The sequence below is a fragment of the Pygocentrus nattereri genome, chromosome 8 (genome assembly GCF_015220715.1).
Source record: "Pygocentrus nattereri isolate fPygNat1 chromosome 8, fPygNat1.pri, whole genome shotgun sequence".
Lineage (NCBI taxonomy): Eukaryota > Metazoa > Chordata > Actinopteri > Characiformes > Serrasalmidae > Pygocentrus > Pygocentrus nattereri.
This window is the reverse complement of record NC_051218.1, coordinates 30526153-30548353: the sequence shown is the minus strand read 5'-3', so window position 1 is coordinate 30548353 and position 22201 is coordinate 30526153. Positions and strand designations below refer to the sequence as shown.

The 22201-nt window shown below is 40.0% G+C and overlaps 2 protein-coding genes across 2 annotated transcripts in view; one reads left to right on the top strand and one right to left on the bottom strand.

Annotated features, from left to right (window-relative positions):
- Nucleotides 1-4827: 4827 nt before the first annotated feature.
- mrpl18 (mitochondrial ribosomal protein L18) lies at nt 4828-8135 on the top strand. The gene is made up of 4 exons (XM_017693290.2): nt 4828-5050; nt 5870-6032; nt 7145-7379; nt 7995-8135. The coding sequence occupies exons 1-4, from the start codon at nt 4993-4995 to the stop codon at nt 8064-8066; spliced, it is 528 nt and encodes a 175-aa protein (XP_017548779.1). The 5' UTR covers nt 4828-4992; the 3' UTR covers nt 8067-8135.
- Nucleotides 8136-13607: 5472 nt separating this feature from the next.
- Nucleotides 13608-22201, bottom strand: part of si:ch211-203d1.3 (protein phosphatase Slingshot homolog 3) — a 29502-nt gene continuing 20908 nt past the window's right edge. Inside the window, exons 11-16 of the mRNA XM_017693291.2 lie at nt 21970-22116; nt 18283-18483; nt 16207-16381; nt 15986-16075; nt 15471-15572; nt 13608-14219 (exon numbers count right to left, since the gene is read on the bottom strand). Coding sequence (XP_017548780.1) covers nt 14043-14219; nt 15471-15572; nt 15986-16075; nt 16207-16381; nt 18283-18483; nt 21970-22116 — 892 coding nt within the window. The 3' untranslated portion in view covers nt 13608-14042. The remainder of the gene's footprint in view (nt 14220-15470; nt 15573-15985; nt 16076-16206; nt 16382-18282; nt 18484-21969; nt 22117-22201) is intronic.

The following is a 22201-nucleotide window of genomic DNA, read 5'->3' as shown; positions in this document are numbered from 1 at the left end:
ACTTCATTAGAAATCTCAGCCTTGTGCTTCTACTCACTGGACACTTTATTAGAACCCCCTACCTTGTACTTCCACTCGGTGGCCACTTTATTAGAAACACACATCTTGTGCTTCCACTCACTGGCCACTTTATCAGAAACACCCACCTTGTGCTTCCACTCACTGCCCACTTCATTAGAAATCTCAACCTTGTGCTTCTACTCACTGGACACTTTATTAGTACCCCCTACCTTGTACTTCCACTCGGTGGCCACTTTATTAGAAACACACATCTTGTGCTTCCACTCACTGGCCACATTAATAGAAACACCCACCTTGTGCTTCCATTTAGCTAACACTCAAACCAATGTCTGAGCAGCCTAATCAAACACCCACGGTTTCTATGGCTGATTCAAGTATTGTTTTAGTGTTCATGTGGACCTACAGATATACAAAAAATAAACAAATGGAAACACAAAGAAGAAAAGAATGGTCTCTTTCTCACAAACTCAGAAGCAGAGTGAGCTATAAGCTGGGCCACACTGCCACCCAGAGGTCATGAGTGGAACTGTTCCATGTCTGTGTAATGACAGCTCACGGTTTAGACTGAGCTTGACGACCTGTTCTCAGTCAGGTCTGTGTTTGTGTTACAGAGTCACACTGTGTTCTTGTAGGGAGAGAGTGTGAATCACTCTCCTCTCCAAATCAGCCCTGGCTATTTTCTGCTTGAGGGACAGAGTTTAGTACTGCAGGGTGATTACTGCTCATTAAGTAGTTTGAAGTTTAATGAAACACACAGTACTCTGTGAGAGACAGAGTGAAGAGGGCGAGACTGACTGAGGTGGCAAATGAAGCACAAGCAAGTGTGTGTGTGTGTGTGTGTGTGTGTGTGTGTGTGTGTGTGTGTGTGTGTGTGTGAGAGAGAGAGAGAGAGAGAGAGAGGCAGAGAGAGATAGAAACAGAAAGAGAGATTGAGAAAAAGAAAGAAAGACAGAGAGAGAGGCACAGAGAGAGAGAGAGAGAGAGAGAGAGAGAGAGAGAGAGAGAGAGTGTGTTGAAGTGGTTCTGTCTCTTTATGAACAGTCGGCTATGTGTGTGTGTGTGTGTGTGAGAGAGAGATAGAGACAGACAGAGAGAGATAGAAACAGAGATAGAGAGATTGAGAAAAAGAAAGATAGAGACAGAGAGAGAGACAGAGAGAGAGACAGTGTTGAAGTGGTTCTGTCTCTTTATGAACAGTCGGCTATTTGTGTGTGTGTGTGTGTGTGTGTGTGTGTGTGTGTGTGTGTGTGAGAGAGAGAGAGAGAGAGAGAGAGGCAGAGAGAGGGAAATAAAGAAAGGCACAGAAAGAGAGAGAGAGAGAGAGAGAGAGACAGTGTTGAAGTGGTTCTGTCTCTTTATGAACAGTCGGCTGTGTGTGTGTGTGTGTGTGTGTGTGTGTGTGTGTGTGTGTGTGTGTGTGTGTGTGAGAGAGAAAGAGAGAGAGAGGCAGACAGAGAGAGATAGAAACAGAGAAAGAGAGATTGAGAAAAAGAAAGAGACAGAGAGAGAGAGAGTGAGAGAGACAGTGTTGAAGTGGGTCTGTCTCTTTATGAACAGTCGGCTGTGTGTGTGTGTGTGTGTGTGTGTGTGTGTGTGTGTGTGTGTGTGTGTGTGTGTGTGTGTGTGTGTTGTTTCATTCTGAGAAATCTTGACATTTTAATTTGAGGCTGAGGTGTGTGCGGTGGGCGTCTGGGCTGCATGTTCTTTTTTTTTTTTTTTCGCCCCCGTCATCGTCTACATCCTCTCCTGGTGTCTCGGCAACCGTCCTGGAATCACTGTTGCATAGCAACACATCTCTGACATTCCGGAACACTCCACCACAACACCAGAACCACTGGCACTCTGCAGCTTCGCCCACATCTCTCTCTCCCTCCTCAGTCCATCACTCATTCTCTACCTCTCTTTCTCTTTTCCTCATATGCTCACTCACTTTTCTGCCTCAACTTTCTCTTGTTTTGATTTTGTCTGTCTACGCCCCCTCTATCTCTCTCCTCCTCTTTCACTCTTTCTCCTCTTTTTCTTCTCTGTATTCATTTTCACTGAACACTAGACTTCCCTTGACATTATTCTATCTATCTATCTATCTATCTATCTATCTATCTATCTATCTATCTATCTATCTATCTATCTATCTATCTGTCTTTGTCCTAATAAGAGAAAAAACACATTTCTATGACTTGTGAAATTCATATTGTTATTTTCTTTTAAAATAAACACACACTTCATTGTTTGTATCCTCTTGGCAGACCACAAAGCCCCATAAGGATATAACGTCACATACACTATATTTCCAAAAGTATTCACTCACCCATCCAAATAATTGAAGTCAGGTGTTCCAATCACTTCCATGGCCACAGGTGTATAAAGCCAAGCACATAGGCCTGCAGACTGCTTCTACAAACATTAGTGAAAGAATGGGTCGCTCTCAGGAGCTCAGTGAATTCCAGTGTGGTACCGTGATTGGATGTCACCTGTGCAACAAGTCCTGTCATGAATTTTCCTCACTACTAAATATTCCACAGTCAGCTGTCAGCGGTATTATAACAAAGGGGAAGCGATTAGGAATGACAGCGACTCAGCCACGAAGCGGTTGGCCACATAAAATGACAGAGCAGGTTCAGCAGATGCTGAGGCACATAGTGCGCTAAGGTCGCCAACTTTCTGCAGAGTCAATCGCTACAAATCTCCAAACTTCATTTGGCCTTCAGATTAGCTCAAGAACAGCGTAGAAAGTTTCATGGAATGAGTTTTCATGGCCAAGCAGCTGCATCCAAGCCCTACGTCACCAAGCGCAATGCAAAGCGTCGAATGCAGTGGTGTAAAGCACCAGCACTGCTCTGCAGAGCAGTGGAGACGTGTTCTCTGGAGTGACGAATCTTCTCCATCTGTCAATCCGATCGATGAGTCTGGATTTGGCGGTTGCCAGGAGGACATTTCTTGACTAACTGCATTGTGCCAAGTGTAAAGTTTGGTGGAGGGAGGATTATGGTGTGGGGTTGTTTTTTACAAGATAGAGTTCCAGTGAAAGGAACTCTTAATGCTTCAGCAGACCAAGAGATTTTGGACAATTTTGTGCTCCCAACTTTGTGGGAACAGTTTGGGGATGGCCAAAACTCCTGTTCCAACTTGACTGCGCACCAGTGCACAAAGCAAGGCTCATAAAGACATGGATGAGCGAGTTTGGTGTGGCCTGCATCTCAACCTGATAGAACACCTTTGGGATGAATTAGAGCAGAGACCTTCTCCAAGCCAGGCCTTCTCGTCCACCATCAGTGTCTGACCCTACGAATGCACTTATGGTAAAAAATTCCCATAAACACACTCCTAAACCTTGTGGGAAAGCCTTTCCAGAAGAGCTGACACTGTTATAGCTGCAAAGGGTGGGCTAACATATTAAACCCTATGGATTAAGAATGAGATGTCACTCAAGTTCATATGCGTGTGAAGGCGAATACCTTTGGGAATATAGTGTATATGCACAACACCTTTTGCGATATTTTTATATATGTATTTTTTACATATTTCATTTAACATGACACAAAATGTGTGAAAACAGAACACACAAAACCCACGTGTTGGTTCTCAACATGGTTCTCAGACTCTGCCGTTTATGCTGAGACGTTTTTCTATAAATACTACAGCTGTGGGCCAGAATTCACTTCCCTTTATCTGCATAAAGGAGGGCAAAAGTAGACAGCTGGACTTTTCTTCTGCTTTTCTGCTCAGATGGAGCTGCACGTTCCTGCTGAAAGCTGGGATTTGTGAGCTCATTTGGCCGGAGAGCGGCGCGTTTTATCTCCGAGCACAACCTCCACTCTGCTGCTAAAAGTGCAACACAAACACATCTGCAAAATTACGAAGGCAAGCCGGGCAGAACATCCAGCCGCGTTAACGTCCAGAAATGACCCCACGCTGCTGGAAAACAAGGAGCGGCTCAGCAGCGAAGTGTGCGAGCTGAGATAAATCGTTTTAATGACGAATTCTGGCTCGAGTTGTAACTGAAATAAAAGGGGAACTCCTCCGAGTTTTCAAAATGTCTCAGATATGTCTGCATGATTAAATGGTTAGGATGTGCACAGAGTCGTTCAGAGTGGTTTGGTATGAAATCCTCTGTTCTTGAGAAACTTGGAGTCAGAATCGTTTACAGTGGCGGTGACAGGAACCAGACATCCATCTCTAAATGCTCCCTCACAGAAATGACATGAATGCATTGCCTGATGCATTATGTTGTTGTTGTTGTCCCTGCGTTTTAATATCATCAGCATAAAAACTCAGAAGACACGTGTAGGTTCACTGCAGGTTTTTGATAGTGAATAAAACGTATATATTTGTGTTGTAGATGTGGGGTCTTTTACAAGGCAGGGTTTCTCAGTTTAGACAGATAACACGACTGTCGACTGTCCAATAGGAAAAGAGCTGAGGGACGTTACGGACAGTCCTCATATTTGGGCTGTGTTTGGGCTTTGTTTTTTGGACTCTTGCTGGTCTTCTTCTTCTTATTATTATTATTATATTATATTATATTATATTATATTATATTATATTATATTATATTATATTATATTATATTTATTTATTTAGGTCATGATGACAGAGTGTGAAAAACATTGCTACTCAGTAACGTATTATGTGTAAATAAATTAAGTAAAATTTAACAAAAAACGTGAAAAATCATATTGAGCATAACACTGATATTAGACATTGGGCATGAATAAATTACATAATTTAAATATAAAACAATGTCATTCTTGCCAGTGTAGCGTGACTAGGCGGAACGTCTGTAAAACAAGCAGCGCTGCCACACGGGCAGGTTGAGTGTAACGCAGCTGTGAACATGGCTGCGAGCCGTGCGCTGTGTGGTGCGTTGGTGTAATTTAGTTTAGTTTAGTTTAATGTAGAGGCGCGGAAGCCGCTTATGATATTAGCGTCACTGTTAAATAGTTATTAAAAGCAGTTTGTGGGGAGTGAATTATGACGCTTGTGGCTGCGCTGCTGCGGAGAGTCCGCCTGCAGAGCGGCTGGAGTGAAGGTGAGGACACGGGGGACTTTTATTACCATCATTATAAACACTGTATTAGAACAACCTGGTGAGGACAGAGGAGACTCACATTACCGCAGTGACTGGATCCGTGCTTTTATTAAAATACCTATACTTATTTATAGTCTGTAATAAGTAGATGTTTTAATAGATTTAACTCAGATCTTCTGTGTCTTTTATGATACTGGAATAGTAGCAGACTAGAATAACAGACTACTCAATGCTTTTTATCCAGATGTTATCCAAATTTTTATCCAAATGTGTTGAAAATATGTAATATGCATTTGTAAGATATTCTAAAAAGTTATGCTTTAGAGCTGTCATAAACATTAAATGTTTATTGTACTATGATACTATATACACTCTCTCTCTCTCTCTCTCTCTCTCTCTCTCTCTCTCTCTCTCATTCTAATACATATATATATATATATATATATATATATATATATAAAAGCAATTTATAGTTCTACAATTACAGACTGTAGTCCATCTGCATCTCTGCATACTTTGTTACCCTGTTCTTCAATGGTTAGAACCACCTCAGAGGAGGTATTATTTGGGTGGTCGTCCTGGAGTTTTTGAACACTTTAGTGTTACTGCTGGACTGAGAATAGTCCACCAACCAAAAACACATGAAGGACTAGAGGATGACCAACACAAACTGCAGCAGCAGATGAGCTATCGTCTGTGACTTTACATTTACATAAATGTGTGTGGGTGTATCCATAAATGTGATTGTTCATCATAATTCATTGAGAGCTACCTGGAACACTGAGATGTCTCTGTGTCTGTTTCTGTTTCTCTCCTCAGCTCGGAGTTTGACTCAGGCGGCGCATAAGCCTGAGATTAACCATAATGAAGACATCAGTAAGACTTTTGTTAACCGAAACCCCAGAAATCTGGAACAGATGGCCCTCGCTGTGAAAGACAGAGGCTGGGCCACCGTCTGGCCCACAAAACACTACTACCACAGGTAGTCATACTGCTATGTGAAGTAGGTCCACATCTGGTAATAAAGGAACACTTCAGCAAAAATGTACAGTTTTTCACTCACCCCAGCCAGTACATGTTTGGGGTCCAAATTTTGCTTCTTTAGTTGAGAACTGTAGCTGCAAGGGCCTTCTGCCCGATGACCGCTGGGATAGGCTCCAGCACCCCTCGCGACCCTGAGGGAGAAGTGGCTTAGAAAGTGTATGTGTGTAGCTGCAAGGTTAATGCTGCTAACAAACAGCATTCATGGGGCAGTCGTGGGCTGGAGGTTAGGGAAGCAGCCTCATGACCGGAAGGTCGCCGGTTCAATCCCTAGAGCCGACAGCACATGACTGAGGTGTCCTTGAGCAAGACACCTAACCCCAAATTGCTCTCCGGGTGCTGCGGATTGGGCTGCCCACCGCTCTGGGCAAGTGTGCTCACTAGAGTGTGTGTGGTGTTTCACTTCATGGATGGGATGCGGAGGTGAAATTTCCCCGTTGTGGGACTAATAAGGGTCACTCAATCTAATCTAATCTAATCTTAATCTAAACAATAGAACTGAATAGTCACCCAAATCTTTTCAGTAAATACATTCACAAAAACATCTCTCAACTCATCCAAACTGCATCCAGATTTTAATTAAAGGCCATGTCTTGGAAAACTACATGTAAACATAGTATAAGTTTTAAAAAAAACAGTTACAGTCCATTTATGAAAACTAAATCTAAATATTTTTGTTTTTATGGTGTCATTGCCTAAACTTTTTACCCTTGTTTAGCCCCGCCCACTCGCACTGAAGTTTATGAGTATTTTATTTTTTACTTTGGAGGCACAATAAAGAGCAGTTGATTGGGACTCGTTTACATATGTATAAGTCTCGTTAATTGTAAGGGATAATGATGATGTAAAAATGGATTATGACAGTGGATTTCTGGGGGAAAAAATTTAATTCAACAAAAATTTGTACAACTTAAAGGATATGGGCCCTGTAAGTCAAACCTGAATAATAGGGGGAGAATTAAGGCACATTTTCTGTTAGACAGTCCTCACTTTGAACTGTAGAATGTTCGGTAAACCTGTGAATGAACTGACCACTCGACGCCCTCTCTTCAGGCTGGTGTTCCAGCGCTCGCAGCATCACGTCTCCGCTGAGGTTTTCTCGTGTGATTCTAACGTGCCCGTACTCACGTGCTCGACGCAGGAGTGGGCACTGAAGAAGGAGCTGAGCTCCACTCGCTCCGTATCTGCTTGCCGTGCTGTGGGGGAGGTCCTGGCCCAGCGATGCCATGAGGCTGGCATCACACATCTGGTTTACCGTGAAGTACCGTGGGCCTTTCGCACAGAGGCGGTGAGTCTGCACTCTAGAGACATGATTAAATCAGGGTTGTCCACAGCTAGAACAGTGTCAAAGTCATCAGACAGTGTATTCATAATCATGTCATGTAATATCTTTCTGTGAGGGAACTTCTAGAGGTGGATGTCTGGTTCCTGTCACCACCACTGTGAACAGTTCTCTCAAGAACAGATAATTTCACACCAAACAACTCTGAAAGACATACTTAATAACTGTTTAATAATCCAGAAATTTTGAAATAATGGTCTCTTTAAAGGTATCATTTATATGACACTAAGCTCTACTTAATATGTATTGATTGAGGCAGTCGTGGGCTGGAGGTTAGGTAACTAGCCCTGTGACTGGAAGGTTGCTGGTTGGCTGATAGTCCATGACTGAAGTGCCCTTGAGCAAGGCATCTAACCCCCAATTGCTCCCTGGGTGCTGTGGATAGGGCTGCCCACTGCTCCAGGCAAGTGTGCTCACTGCCCCTAGTGTGTGTGTTCACGAGTGTGCATGTATGTGGGTCTTTCACTGGATGGATGGGTTAAATGCAGAGGTCTAATTTCACAGTGTGCAAACACAGTGACCAATGGTTGTTAATTCTAAACCTAATGCTCTTTGTTTCAGGTCCAGACCTTTTGGACAGCCATGAAAGAGGGGGGTGTGATCCTCAGTGAGCCGCGACGCAAATTTATTTAAATTTTTTTTTTTTTTTTTTTCCCTTTTGTAACTTGCCTAGACTTCTGAATAAACATCTATGTGACCAGACCTCATCTTTACTGTAATTACACATCCCCCACCTCTCCACTACCCCTTCACTTTCCTGGTTTGTGGGTGTAATTTGCAGTATGCTTAAAATCTACATTTTACTCACTCACACTTTGGAATCTGTAATACCTGCTTGCAAGTATCCACTCAGTAATTCATGCACACACCACACACAAAAAAAAAGAAGTAAAAATCCAACAGCGCAGTTTTATTCTTAACAGACATTGGCCAGGTTTCCATCCACCTGTTGAATTAAATTCAAGTAAACACAGAACATCCATCCTTTCTTTCCAGGAGAATAAAACTCTCTACATCACATCTGTAAATTCACAGTTGAGAAATATGAACCACGTTTACTAGGAAATCTCAAGCGTGAAACAAATTCTCATTGTTTTATGGCTAAAATGAGTGTTTCCTGGTCATAAAACAAAACTTACCTTTAATCCAGCTTCATGCAATCTGTTTGTCCATAACCAATTCACTCATTAACTGCAGCCTTTACCGTTTTAATTCATTCATATATTTATTATTAGCTTGTACAGCCAAGAGGTCAACAGATCAAAAACTGAAAAGATAATACATTTCCAGAAAAGAAAGATACGTAGAATTAAAAAAGCAACAGCAAACCAGTATGTGATCTTTAAAAGGTGCACTCTGAAAGGTCTGATACCAACGACAATCATAAAAACAGCATTGGGATATGTGGCTTTTTACTAAACTCAATTACATGTGGCACAAATTCTGCATTATTTACATCTGGGAATGCACCTGAAAAGTCCAACAGGCATTGTTTTCATTCTGACCTATCATATACATACCTTTAAAAAGCGTTCTGTTCTCTTTTAGGAAAGACCAGGTGCCGTTACATTAGACACTGCATGGGTTTACTTTGGTTTGATTTAGGTCCCTGACACCATTTATACCTGGTCACTTCATGCGTCTTGAGTATCAGGATTATATCTGCAGAAGGTTGAGCCTCATAAAAATGTAAGTGTAAATGCACCAAAAAGGGATTTAAAACAGATCTGATCACTCAAACCACTTCAGAAGGTGGACTGAGACGCATTGGAGCCATGTTATAGCAGCGTAAATGTATCTGTCTCTCCAAGACGCACTGAACAACCAAAAACCCACCAGGTATAACCGAAACTCATCCCTATGGGGTACGTCCCTGGGCACGTGATCTGTGTCTGTAAGGAAGACAGTTAAGGAGGAGATATGGTTGGGGACCAGACGAGAAAAAAAAAAAAAAAAAGCTTAACAGCAGCATGGACAGACAATGCTATGCAAAACTACAGCCAAAGAGGCTGAACAGGATTTCAGTCTGACCTTAGACGTCAGGCGATTTTAAAAATCGTGTTTTTTGGTGACAACACTGTAGATTTGAATCGTCCATCATGTATGGACAAAGCCTGCGATTTATATACTCCATACAAAAACAGTCTGACTGACATGACGTAACACAGGTACTCACACTGTGTGTGTGCCATGTGTGCACAGTTCTATACTAGACAAACAGTTGAAGGCTTTGGCATAAAAGCCAAAACTTACATAATGCACTAGACAGGAAGGAAGGGGCTGCTTGTGATTGAGCCTGTAAACAAACCGCAAGGTGCTCCACAGACTCTCTAAAGACTATTTAAAATCATCATTTATTTATTTATCTTTAGCAATTCCATTTATCTGTGTAGGAGTGGTGTTTGTGTTTGGTGTTTAGACTTCATATCAAGAAACTAAAACTAAGTCAAGTGACCAAAATTTCTTGGTCAGAAATCCAATCTGATTGTCTTACTGCTCAATTTGAGCTTGGATGGGCAATCGGGCATTGCTTCCTGCCCTCATGCTGATGGCAAATGGAGCTGAAGTTCGCCCTGATCATGAAATTCAGTCAGGTCCAACCAAATCAGTCTGAAAAACATTGCATGCCTGGCTTATCCAGAAATGCATGACTACCACGTGTAAATGCGTGTGGCTAAAATCCTACCAGGATATAATCCAGACACAAAGTGACCAGGTGTAAACGGAGCCTCTTTCTGCTCCGGACTCTCTGACCAGCATGTTTTACAGAACACAGCAGAAATACTGTTTTGCCAAAAATACTTTCTGTCTCACACACACACACACACACACACACACACACACACACACACACACACACACACACACACACACACACAATAAATACCCGAGTGACATGCTTGGTCATAAAGGCAGGCCAACAGTACATACAGCATGCACACATTGTCCGCTACTCAAAACAGTCGGGATGAACAATAAATGCACTTTCATCATCATCATCATCATCATTAAAAAAAAACAAAAAAACCTTCAGACACTCAGTACATAGGGTTACATACAGTACCAGCCAAAAGTTTTTTTTGAATCTTAAAGGTTTATGCTTCATATTTACTTCCAAGGCAAATAGTTGATTCCTATTGCTGAAATTATCCCAAAATAAAAGTTTTAAATGCAAAAATTATAGTCAAATGACATTGTTAATATATCGTCTACAGAGATAAACTGTCACTTTAAAGCTCAATGTCTGTTTATTTGCTGAATTAAACATATTAGGGGGAAAAATAAAACATTTGGCTTGTGCAAAAGTAATGGCAGAAGAAAAGTCATATTTAAAGCGTCTTCTCTGTAGAGGATGAACTTATTTTAAAAGGGAATTTCAGCTACTTTATATCAATAATTAATTTTGAGTTTTAAATGATTAATTTTTGCTTATTAATGCTTATTCAATCATTATTATGTAGTTATTACATACTTATAAAAATGATAAGTATTATAAAAAAACATTAGTATTTTTAATCAGGCACCTTTTTATTTGTTTCCAAAATATATCAATAACAAGTTACTTAAAAATAATCAAGGTGCCATTTATAGTATTACCTTAGCTTGGAATGTTATTTTATTGTTTTTATGTTTGAAAATAGTAAAAATAAATGAAAGCTCTTCTGTAAGTGGGTGAAAACTTTTGGCTGGTACTGAAACATGTGCAACTGGTAAAAACAATCATTATATATACACAATAAAACTGCAAAAATGTGTCATTTTGGTCCACCTTCCTAAACCAAAGGCACTGAGACAGCAGGACTGTGGGACAGAAAGCATTCAGTAAGTCACATCTGAATTATGGCATGTTTGAATGGACCGTTTACAAATGTTCATTTACAAATGACTTAATCTCAGGGCTCGTCTCCCAAACAGGACAGAAGGTTAAACTCTCATATTTACAAGCTTGAAGTTCTCTGGTTTAAAATGTGCGCAAAGAGATCAGAGACAGGACAGTCGTTGCAGTAATGCGCTGTGCAGTAGTACAAATACTTCCTGTGTGAAACGTGATCAGTGATGAATCTGAGGGACTTTTATGACATGACATCACATTACATGCAAATCAAAAAGAAAAAAAAAAAAAAAAAAATCATGTAGTTATCATCCCAGAAGTGGCAGAGCTTCACATTCACAGAAAAGAGGTAAATGAGAAGAAAAAAGGAAAATTCTTACATAAAGAGTGTAGCAGACATATTGCATAGAATTTATGGATTTATGGAAAACACAGTACATCATGATTTTGAAACATTTGCTGGAAAACAAAACACAAATAATAATAATAATAATAATAATAATAATAATAATAATAATAATAATAATAATAATAATAATAATAATAATAATAACAACAACAATAATAATAATAATTATTATTATTATTATTAGGGCTGGCCCCAGTAATACTCTTGTTTCTCTAATCGGTATTCAGAAGCTTCGCCACAAAAATTGCAACCTTAAATAAATTTCATCAGCAAAGGCTTTAAATAGAACAGTTATTGCCAATATATAGAAAAATAAAGTATAGCAAGCATCTACAGTCATATACAAAACACTCCCAGTCAATTACATGTTTAGTGATTTTAAGTTCTCTACAAAAGTAGAGAAATATGACATCTGCAAATTTTTGTGCACAATTTCCAGAGTTTAACAATAAAAAAAAACATAAAACAAAATGGGCCATAACTTTTGAACAGGCCACATTAATTTTTTTTTACCCCAATAAGTAAAATAAATAAATAAATAATCATTGTATATTAAAATGTGCAGCGTGTCTCTATACATGATGTGTAACTTATTTACACTCAGAATTACATGTCATTCAACCAGATGTGCTCAAATTGCTGCATACAGCTGTATACAGGAAAACTCTGGCTTATGTGTTTTGGAATTTGGAACATATTCACTCCTGTCTCGTCATAGATTTAAGTGTAAATAATTGATTACACCCTCTACAGAGACATACTTCTGCATATTTTTAATGCACAGTAACTGTTTATTTACTGAATTTAACACTGTAGAAATAAAACCTAAAAATGTTGCCTGTGCAAATGTTATAGCACACTATATGTTTTGTTTTAAACAGAAATTATGCTTTAAAAGCTCCTGAAAAAAGGTCATATTTTAAGTTTGTTCTCTGTATAAGATGTCATTTCGAAACTCAACGAAATATGTAATTTGACCTTTTGCATATAACTGCATGTTCTGAGGGCAAAAAGGCTTCAAATATTTATTGTTTTGAGTATTTGAAAGCTGTAAAATGCTGTTTGGGTCAGCCCTAAATAATAATAATAATAATAATAATAATAATAATAATAATAATAATAATGATGATAATAACAACAACAACAACAACAACAACAACAACAACAACAACAACAACAACAACTTTTGTAGTAATACAGGGCCAGAGAGGTTTTATCTCCAGAAAACACTCAAGGTTATGCCTTTCACTAAATATTCTCTAATACTGCATTGAAATCAGCAAGGTGTGAGTGAATGCATGGCTCAGGCTGTGTGCGCATGAAGAAAGGCACAGAGTGACTTCAGAGATGCTTCCTAACTCAGCTTTCAGGAGTAAAGTTTTTGAATTGTGTGTGTGTGTGTGCGTGTGTGTGTGTGTGTGTGTGTGTGTGTGTGGTTTTGTATTGTCAATGTAGTCACATTCAGTGTGCGTGAATTGCACTAACCTACAGAGACCACCTTTCATTTATTTACCCGCAGTCAAAATAGCCTTTAAGTACAAGTTCATGTTTCAGGAGATGTTTCTGAGGAGATTAGATATCAGATAATTCATTTGAGTAAGGAAGGAGTTCGTCAAAGTAAACAAACAAGAGTTTCCAAAACTGGAGTTCAAAATCTGATTTACAGCTACAGAGAAAATGAGACTCAAACCACCAGGAAAACCTGGTAAACACCAAAACTGCCCCATCATTTAAAAGAGCACTGAAGCCTTCATCTTTGAGACAGAGGAGAATGTCAAGCTGCTTCAGATCTGAAAACATCAGGGGTTTCTGTCCATACTTCCACTGTGAGAAGACAACTCAGTGCTATGAGTCGTCCTGAAAGGATGTGTAGCTGTCAAGAAGAACCTCGCTGAGAAAAGGAGATGGACACATCAAACAAAGGTGAACAATGGACTGACCACCCCAGACCTCAACACTACTGAATGTGTTTGGACTTCAGATTATGTCAGAAAATGATCAACCAGCTTCTAAGACTGAACTTTTGAAGTGAGTGTAATGTTATTAAAGGGTAATAATAAGGTTGTGTGTAATATTCTGTTACGTTTCTACTAAAATATTATTAATTTGTATTTAATGGCCATTTTGAGTAGAAATAAATGAGGAGTCTCTGACTTTTGCACAGTACAGTGTGTGTGTGGCAAATTCTGAACTCAAAGCCTCAAAAACATTACAACATCATTATTCCATAATACATCATTAAAATCAAGCTGATGAGCAGGATAAATAAAACTGGTGTGCATCATGAGGAGTATTCTTTCCCTCGCTCTCTGCCTCTCTCTCTCACTCAGTGTCTCTGTTCTTTAGCTCTTCCTACCTTCCCTCTGTATCATTGACCACTGTTTGTTCCTCCTGTTTGTTCCACCTGCTCCTGAGTCTCGTCTTGTTTTCTGTTCAGGCTGCTCGGGTCAGGCGAAACATCCACGTATGCTCGCTGGTGAGTTAAAGCTCGTCGTTTGTGGCTCCGTCTGCGCTGTCCCGGCGATCGTCTCTGGGCACCAGCACCCTGTTTCAACAGGACAGTCCTTTCAGAGCCAGTTTACAGCGAGCACAACATTCATCTAGCATATGAGCATCACTGCAGAGCTGAGAATGATCAGCCTCTTAACCAGCACAACATAACCCTTCCAATTCCTCTTACGTCAAAAAGTACACTCCGATTTTTCAAAATTCCTGCATAACAACAAGGTGGAGATGTTAAAACTCAGAGTGGGCTCTGAAGAAGGAGCTCCACCCACTCTGTATTGTGCCATAGGGAGTCTCTGGCTCAGCGATGCCGTGAGGTCGGCATCACACACCTGGCTTACTGTGAAGTGCCGTGGGCCTTTCGCACAGAGGCAGTGCATCTACATTCTTCAAAGATGAGAGGCAACAGGTTATAAATTCTACACCTAAATCTAAAATATACACCTCAATCGGAATAGATTAGTCCAATTGAGGCCATTCGGAATTCTATAAGATTAAGCGAGGTGGGTAATCCTGTAAATAATCTGTTGAATAGAAGAATAATAACCATGTAAATGCCTGTATCTAATTACATTCCCAATCAGAAAGTTCAACTATGTTCTGCATTTGTGCATTCACGTCAGTATGGTGGGAGCAGAAACTGGTCTGCAGAGAAGACAAAGTTTAGCCTTTGAACTTTAAAAGACGGTGGTGGAACGGGCATCCAGCTTATGTATCTCAGAACACATCTTCCTCTTACCCTTCTTTGATAAGTACATGTGAAGTATGATTTACTGAGTCTGACATCATTTTAAAGTAATAAAAACACAAGCATTGGTCATTGCTGCTCATCTCACACTGACTGGAATCACATGATGCTAGTTGTCATGGTAACATCTACACTAGGTGTTCTCTACACATGCACATTATTTTCAATCAGATTACTTGTAGTGTGCATGTAAACTGAGATTTCCATCAAATTGCTGAGTAGAGTGAGCACACAAACACCTCAGTCCTAATCTAAAATGGCAATGTATTCAATCAGATTGGCAAAAATCCTTGCATGTAAACACATTTTTTCTATAAATATGGACTAAAGGATGTTAGCATAGCTAATACAGCACCAGTCAACTTCAAGCCTGAATTTTGTCCTTGTTTAAATAAACTTTAGACTCCAAACATGTCTTGGTTTGGCAAGGGGACAAATATATAAATTAATATTGTCACTATACTACAGTTTCAGTATTACATTATTATAAATATATGTCCAACTTATCTCCACCACTTTTAGATTATTTAAATGCTCACATACTTCTTTATCGCTCAATCTCTCATCGTCATCCAGCTGGATGGACTGCATGAGGGAAAACAGGTCCATCCTGCCGCTTCTGCTGGGACTCGGACTCGGACACACCTGAGAGAGAAAGACAGAGGGAATGTAGAAGTTAATGGGAGATATTCTGTGGGAAGTATCTATTCAAAGATACCCATCTTTTACATGTTCGGTTCCCCCCTCGTTACCCTCCCATGAGGTCCACTTATAGTATTTTATGTAGCAAAAACAGTCATGCTTCATTTTTAAATGACCACTGAAAAAACAGGCTGTGCCTTTAGGTCCAATTTATGGTAAATAATCTCTGCTGCCCTGTAATTGTGCCTTGTTCAAAAAGCAGCCAAGGACCCTTTTTCTGACTGGGCAGGTTTACTATGATCTAGAGGCACAATGAGCAGCACAAAATCTCTCTCCGTTAGAGAAAATCAGAATTCTGTAGTATATAAAACATCTGGCAGCAAAATGTAAAAGACTAAAATTTAGATTATTCTAACCTCCTGGATGTTAATTAGAGGGTTTAAAGTATTAACTGTTTCTTCCACTGCAGGAATAGGGATACTGTTAGGTATTGGCTCCTCAAACACCTAAAAGAAAGAAAGAAAGAGAGAAAAAGAGAAAGAAAATCTTATTTTAAAGATATTCAGAATAACATTAGTATGTACATGAAAATAATAATGAAAAATTGACATTCACATAAATAAATATGCGCCTTTACATCTTTTCCTTCATCCTCATAGCTCTCTTCCTCCTCTGGGCTCTCTTCGTCCTCCTCCTCTTCATTATCTCCTTGCTCTCCCTCGCTCTCTGCACCCCGGTCTTGTTTTTTGGAGTCTGTCTGCTGGGTCTCTGATTTGGACCTCCGCCTCCAGAGGGCACTGTGACGCTGTTTACTGCAGAACATTCAGCACAGACAAACACTGTGGGAATTTTCTTAAATTTTAGAAAGCAGGAGGCAGTATTACATTAAAAAAAAATTACATAAAAATAATTTTAAATTCGCCTGCAAGTTTCCCTTTTTTCTACAGCAAAACAGTTTGTGCATTAGGATGCCGAGATTCCTGCTGCTGAGTGCACTGATCGGTAGTTTGACTGACACTGAATGCTGACTGTTCAGCATTACGGTCACTGGATGCCAACTGGCTGATTGGCTGGCATTATTGCTACTACTGAATGCCGATCGATGAGCATTACTGCTACCAAGTGCCGACTGGTTAATTCATGCTCAGTGACATCATACATGTACATAACACACTGTTGTAAAGTCCTCTAACTGCACTTCACAGAAGCTAAACATTGTAATGTCAGTGTTAAAATTATTACCATCAACAAACTGTACACCATATATATATATACAATATATATATAGGTGTGCAAACCCAAGTTAACAATCCTCTAAAGAGAGCACGCCTAAATATGGCATTTAACATATTGGGGGGGGGGGGGAAACAAAACCATACAATATAAAATGTGTCTTAACTATGTTATATAATGTGTCTTAAGTCATGTTTTATTTTATTCCACCCCCAATATGTTAAAACCAGAAAATATACACTCACCAGCCACTTTATTAGGTACATCTTGCTAGTAAAAGGTTGGACCCTCTTTTGCCTTCAGAACTGCCTTAATTCTTTGTGGCATACCTTCAACAAGGTTCTAGAAACATTCCTCTGAGATTTTGGTTGGGTTTTTTGAGTTACTGTTGCCTTTCTATTGTCGGGATCCAAAGCAGTCCAGCCTCTACCCTGGGTTTCTGATGTAATATGTTATAACTAATTAACTTTTTAATTAATATTCTAATTTTGTCTTGATCTGTTTTCTAATATAAAAAGGTTATTAAATCAAAAGATTAAAAACGTTCTTGCAAAGTATAAAAAGCAATACCGCCAAAAAGTTTAAAATATTTTCTTGCAAGAATGAAGATGAAAAACAAACTTCAGCCGCTGGTTCTCTTGAAGGAAAAGGCTTTTATTAAGTTTCAGGTGACAAGACGGCTTCCGGATAGCCAAAATGTGAAGATTCAACACATTACATCAATTTTTATAAATGTTTTTTTTCATTGTCCCTCCCCAGGGTGCTGTCTTCACTCCTCCTTATCTCTCAAAACTTTCCGAGCAGTGCCTGGCACGAACACCTCTCGCCTGAAAGAATCAGGCCTAACTAAGCCTACCGGCCTTAGTTACAATAACTCTGTACTCTACATGGTACAATGGTTTCTAAATTAATAACTGCTGCAAACATTTTATAAATGATAACTCAAAGATATATTTTATCAATAAATCCCTTCACCATCACCTCAAACCAGTCTGCTCATTCTCCTCTGACCTCTCACATCAAAAAGGCATTTTCGTCCACACAACTGCTGCTCACTGGATATTTTCTCTTTTTCGGATCATTCTCTATGAACCCTAGAGATGGTTGTGCATGAAAATCCCAGTTGATCAGCAGTTTCTGAAATACTCAGACCAGCCCGTCTGGCACCAACAACCATGGCACATTCAAAGTCACTTAAATCACCTTTCTTCCCTGTTCTGATGCTCGGTCTGCACTTCAACAAGTTGTCTTGACCATTTCTACACGCCTAAATGCATTGAGTTGCGGCCATGTGATTGGCTGATTGGCTGGTTAGTGTACAGTAACTGTGCACCAAAATGTGAAGCGTGTTCTCTGTAGAGGAGAGGGTGTTAACTTACTTTCACTTAGAAAACACCACATATCATTTGACCAGAGTGTTCAAATTTTGCATGTGACTAAATGTCAGTGTGTGTGTAGCTGTGCGGTTCAAGTGTCTAACCTGGCGCTCAGAATCCCGCTGTACGTCTGCAGCTGTCTGAGGAAGCCTTCGTTGGGCTGGACAATAGGACGGCGCTCTCGGACGTGGCTGAGGGCGTAGTCTAAAGACCAGCCCTGCTGCTTCATCAGGAACGCAATCACAGTGGAGGCGGAACGAGACACTCCCATTTTACAGTGGACTAATACGGCCTGCCCGTTCTTCCTGCATCATCGACACAAAACATGGACCTTTGTACACATACAGCTACGCTCATATCATAAGCTTTGATAGGACAATGACTCAATTTGTTAAAACCGCTACACTGAGTGCTTCCCTAAACATAAGTTGAACAGTGAGCCAAGGTAAATATGTGATTTTTACACACACACACACACACACACACACACACACACACACACACACACACACACACACACACACACACACACACACACACACAGTGAGTACACTCCTCACATTTCTGCAAATATTTTATTATATCTTTTCATTGGACAACACTATAGAAATGAAACTTGAATATACAACCCCAATTCCAATGAAGTTGGGACGTTGTGTAAAACAAATAAAAACAGAATACGATGATTTGCAAATCCTTTTCAACCTATATTCAATTGAATACACTACAAAGACAAGATATTTAATGTTCAAATGGATAAACTTTGTTTTTTGCAAATATTCACTCATTTTGAATTTGATGCCTGCAACACGTTCCACAGAAGTTGGGACAGGGGCAACAAAAGACTGGGAAAGTTGAGGAATGCTCAAAAAACACCTGTTTGGAACATTCCACAGGTGAACAGGTTAATTGGAAACAGGTGAGTGTCATGATTGGGTATAAAGGGAGCATCCCTGAAAGGCTCAGTTGTTCACAAGCAAGGATGGGGCGAGGTTCACCACTTTATGAACAACTGTGTGAGCAAATAGTCCAACAGTTTAAGAACAACGTTTCTCAACATGCAATCGCAAGGAATTTAGGGATTTCACCATCTACAGTCCATAATATCATCAAAAGATTCAGAGAATCTGGAGAAATCTCTGCAAGTAAGCGGCAAGGCAGAAAACCAACATTTAATGCCCGTGACCTTCGATCCCTCAGGTAGCACTGCATTAAAAACCGACATCATTCTGTAACGGATATTACCACATGGGCTCAGGAACACTTCAGAAAACCATTGTCAGTGAACAGAGTTCGTCGCTCCATCTACAAGTGCAAGTTAAAACTCTGCCATGCAAAGCGAAAGCCACATATCAACAACACCCAGAAACACCGCAGGCTTCTCTGGGCCCGAGCTCATCTGAGATGGACTGACGCAAAGTGGAAAAGTGTCCTGTGGTCTGACGAGTCCACATTGCAAATTGTTTTTGGAAATCATGGACGTCGTGTCCTTTGGGCCAAAGAGGAAAAGGACAGTCCAGATTGTTATCAGCGCAAAGTTCAAAAGCCAGCATCTCTGATGGTATGGGGGTGTGTTAGTGCCCATGGCCGGGGTAACTTGTACATCTGTGAAGGCACCATTAATGCTGAAAGGTACATACAGGTTTTAGAGCAACATATGCTGCCATCCAAGCAACGTCTTTTTCAGGGACGTCTTTGCTTATTTCAGCAAGAAAATGCCAAGCCATTCTGCACGTGTTACAACAGTGTGGCTTCGTAGTAAAAGAGTGCGGGTACTAGACTGGCCTGCCTGCAGTCCAGACCTGTATACCATTGAAAATGTGTGGCGTGTTATGAAGCACAAAATATGACAACGGAAACCCCGTACTGTTGAGCAACTGAAGTTGTACATCAAGCAAGAATGGGAAAGAATTCCACCTACAAAGCTTCAATAATTAGCGTCCTCAGTTCCCAAACGCTTATTGAATGTTGTTAAAAGGAAAGGTGATGTAACACAGTGATAAACATGCCCCTGTCCCAACTTCTTTGGAATGTTTTGCAGGCATCAAATTCAAAATGAGTGAATATTTGCAAAAAAACAATAAGGTTTATCCGTTTGAACATTAAATATCTTGTCTTTGTAGTGTATTCAATTGAATATAGGTTGAAAAGGATTTGCAAATCATCGTATTCTGTTTTTATTTATGTTTTACACAACGTCCCAACTTCATTGGAATTGGGGTTGTAACTTAAAGTAGTCAGTGTACAGCTTGTATAGCAGTGCAGATTTACTGTCCTCTGAAAAGAACTCAACACACAGCCATTAATGTCTAAATAGCTGGCAACACAAGTGAGTACACCTCACAGTGAACATGTCCAAATTGTGCCCAATTGTGCCATTGTCGCTCCTTGGTGTCATGTGACTTGCTTGAGTTAGAAGGCTCCAGGCGTGAATGGGGAGTAGGGCTGTTAAATTTGGTGTTTTGGGTACAATTCGCACATACTGGCCACTGGATATTAAACATAGCACCTCATGGCAAAGAATTCTCTGAGGATGTGAGAAATAGAATTGTTGCTCTCCACAAAGATGGCCTAGGCTATAAGATGATTCCCAACACCCTGAAACTGAGCTATAGCATGGTGGCCATACTTGGTCATACAAGACCAAGATGAACTTGTTTGGCTCAGACGATGTCCAGCATGTATGGTGGAGCCCTGGTGAGAAGTACAACGACAACTGTCTCTTGCCTATAGTCAAGCATGGTGGTGGTAGCATCATGGTCTGGAGCTGCATGAGTGCTGCCAGCACTGGGGAGCTGTGGTTCATTGAGGGAAACATGAATTCCAGCATGTACTGTGACATTCTGAAAGAGAGTATGATCCCCTCCCTTTGGAAACTGGCAGTTTCCAAAGGGGATCCCGCATGGCAGTTTTCCCCACACGATAGCGACCCCAAACACACCTCCAAGATGACAACTGCCTTGCTGAAGGGTGATGTATGTCTCCAGACCTAAACCCAATTGAGCACCTGTGGGGCATCCCCAAGAAGGAGGAGGAGCGCAAGGTGTCTGTCATCATGAAGACATGATGAAGAACACAGTAAAGCTGTACTGCTATACAAGCTGTACACTGACTATTTTAAGTTATATCCAAGTTTCATTTCTTATAGTCTTGTCCCATGAAAAGATATACTAATTTTTTTGCAGAAATGTGTGGGGTATACTCACTTTGAGATACTAAATATTTTATTATTATTTTTTATTTATTGGACATCATTTTAAAATACTCATTGTCCTTTATATTGTTTGCAAATTTCATGATTAATGGAGCAACAGAAATTGCCCAAAATTACTTGGTGGAAAGTCTGGTTCCATCGACTTACATTAAAAGAGTATGTTATATTGTTAAAGCTTTAGACAGACAGTGACGATACATGTTTGTTATTTATTCATGCCTTTTGCGTGACAAACTGGCAATAAACAAACAAACAAACACATATAAATAAACAAACAGAAATTATTACTTCAGATCTTTCAAATTCAGATCTTTCTGCTCATTTCCATGTCTGTAAGTGACCCATATCACTAGATGCACATATGAAAGTGAATCAAATTTATTCTGAAAAAAATCAAATCTGTATCAGATTTAAGTAAATTGTTGTTGTGGCTCTTCTAACCTGTATTGTAACTTTGAGTGTATCAAAGGAGCGTTTATCAATCACATACAGCAAAATATCTCAGAATGATGAACTTATTAAAGGTGTTATTAAAAGGAAGCTACTCTAATAATTTTGTGCACGCTGTGTACGTTACCTTGCTTCACTGATGAACATGTATGTGTTATTCCAGTGTGACAGAAGGTCTGTTGCCTCAACATCATAAACTCTGATGTTCATGTAGGTGAAGGATTCTGGGAAAAAGTTATCGATCTCCATGGTGACGTTTAGGATATAGCCCACGCTGCAAAGGTATAAGCATACATAGCCTTTTAGCTCCACATAATATAGAGAGAGAATCTGAACTCAATCACACTGTTTTGCTGGCA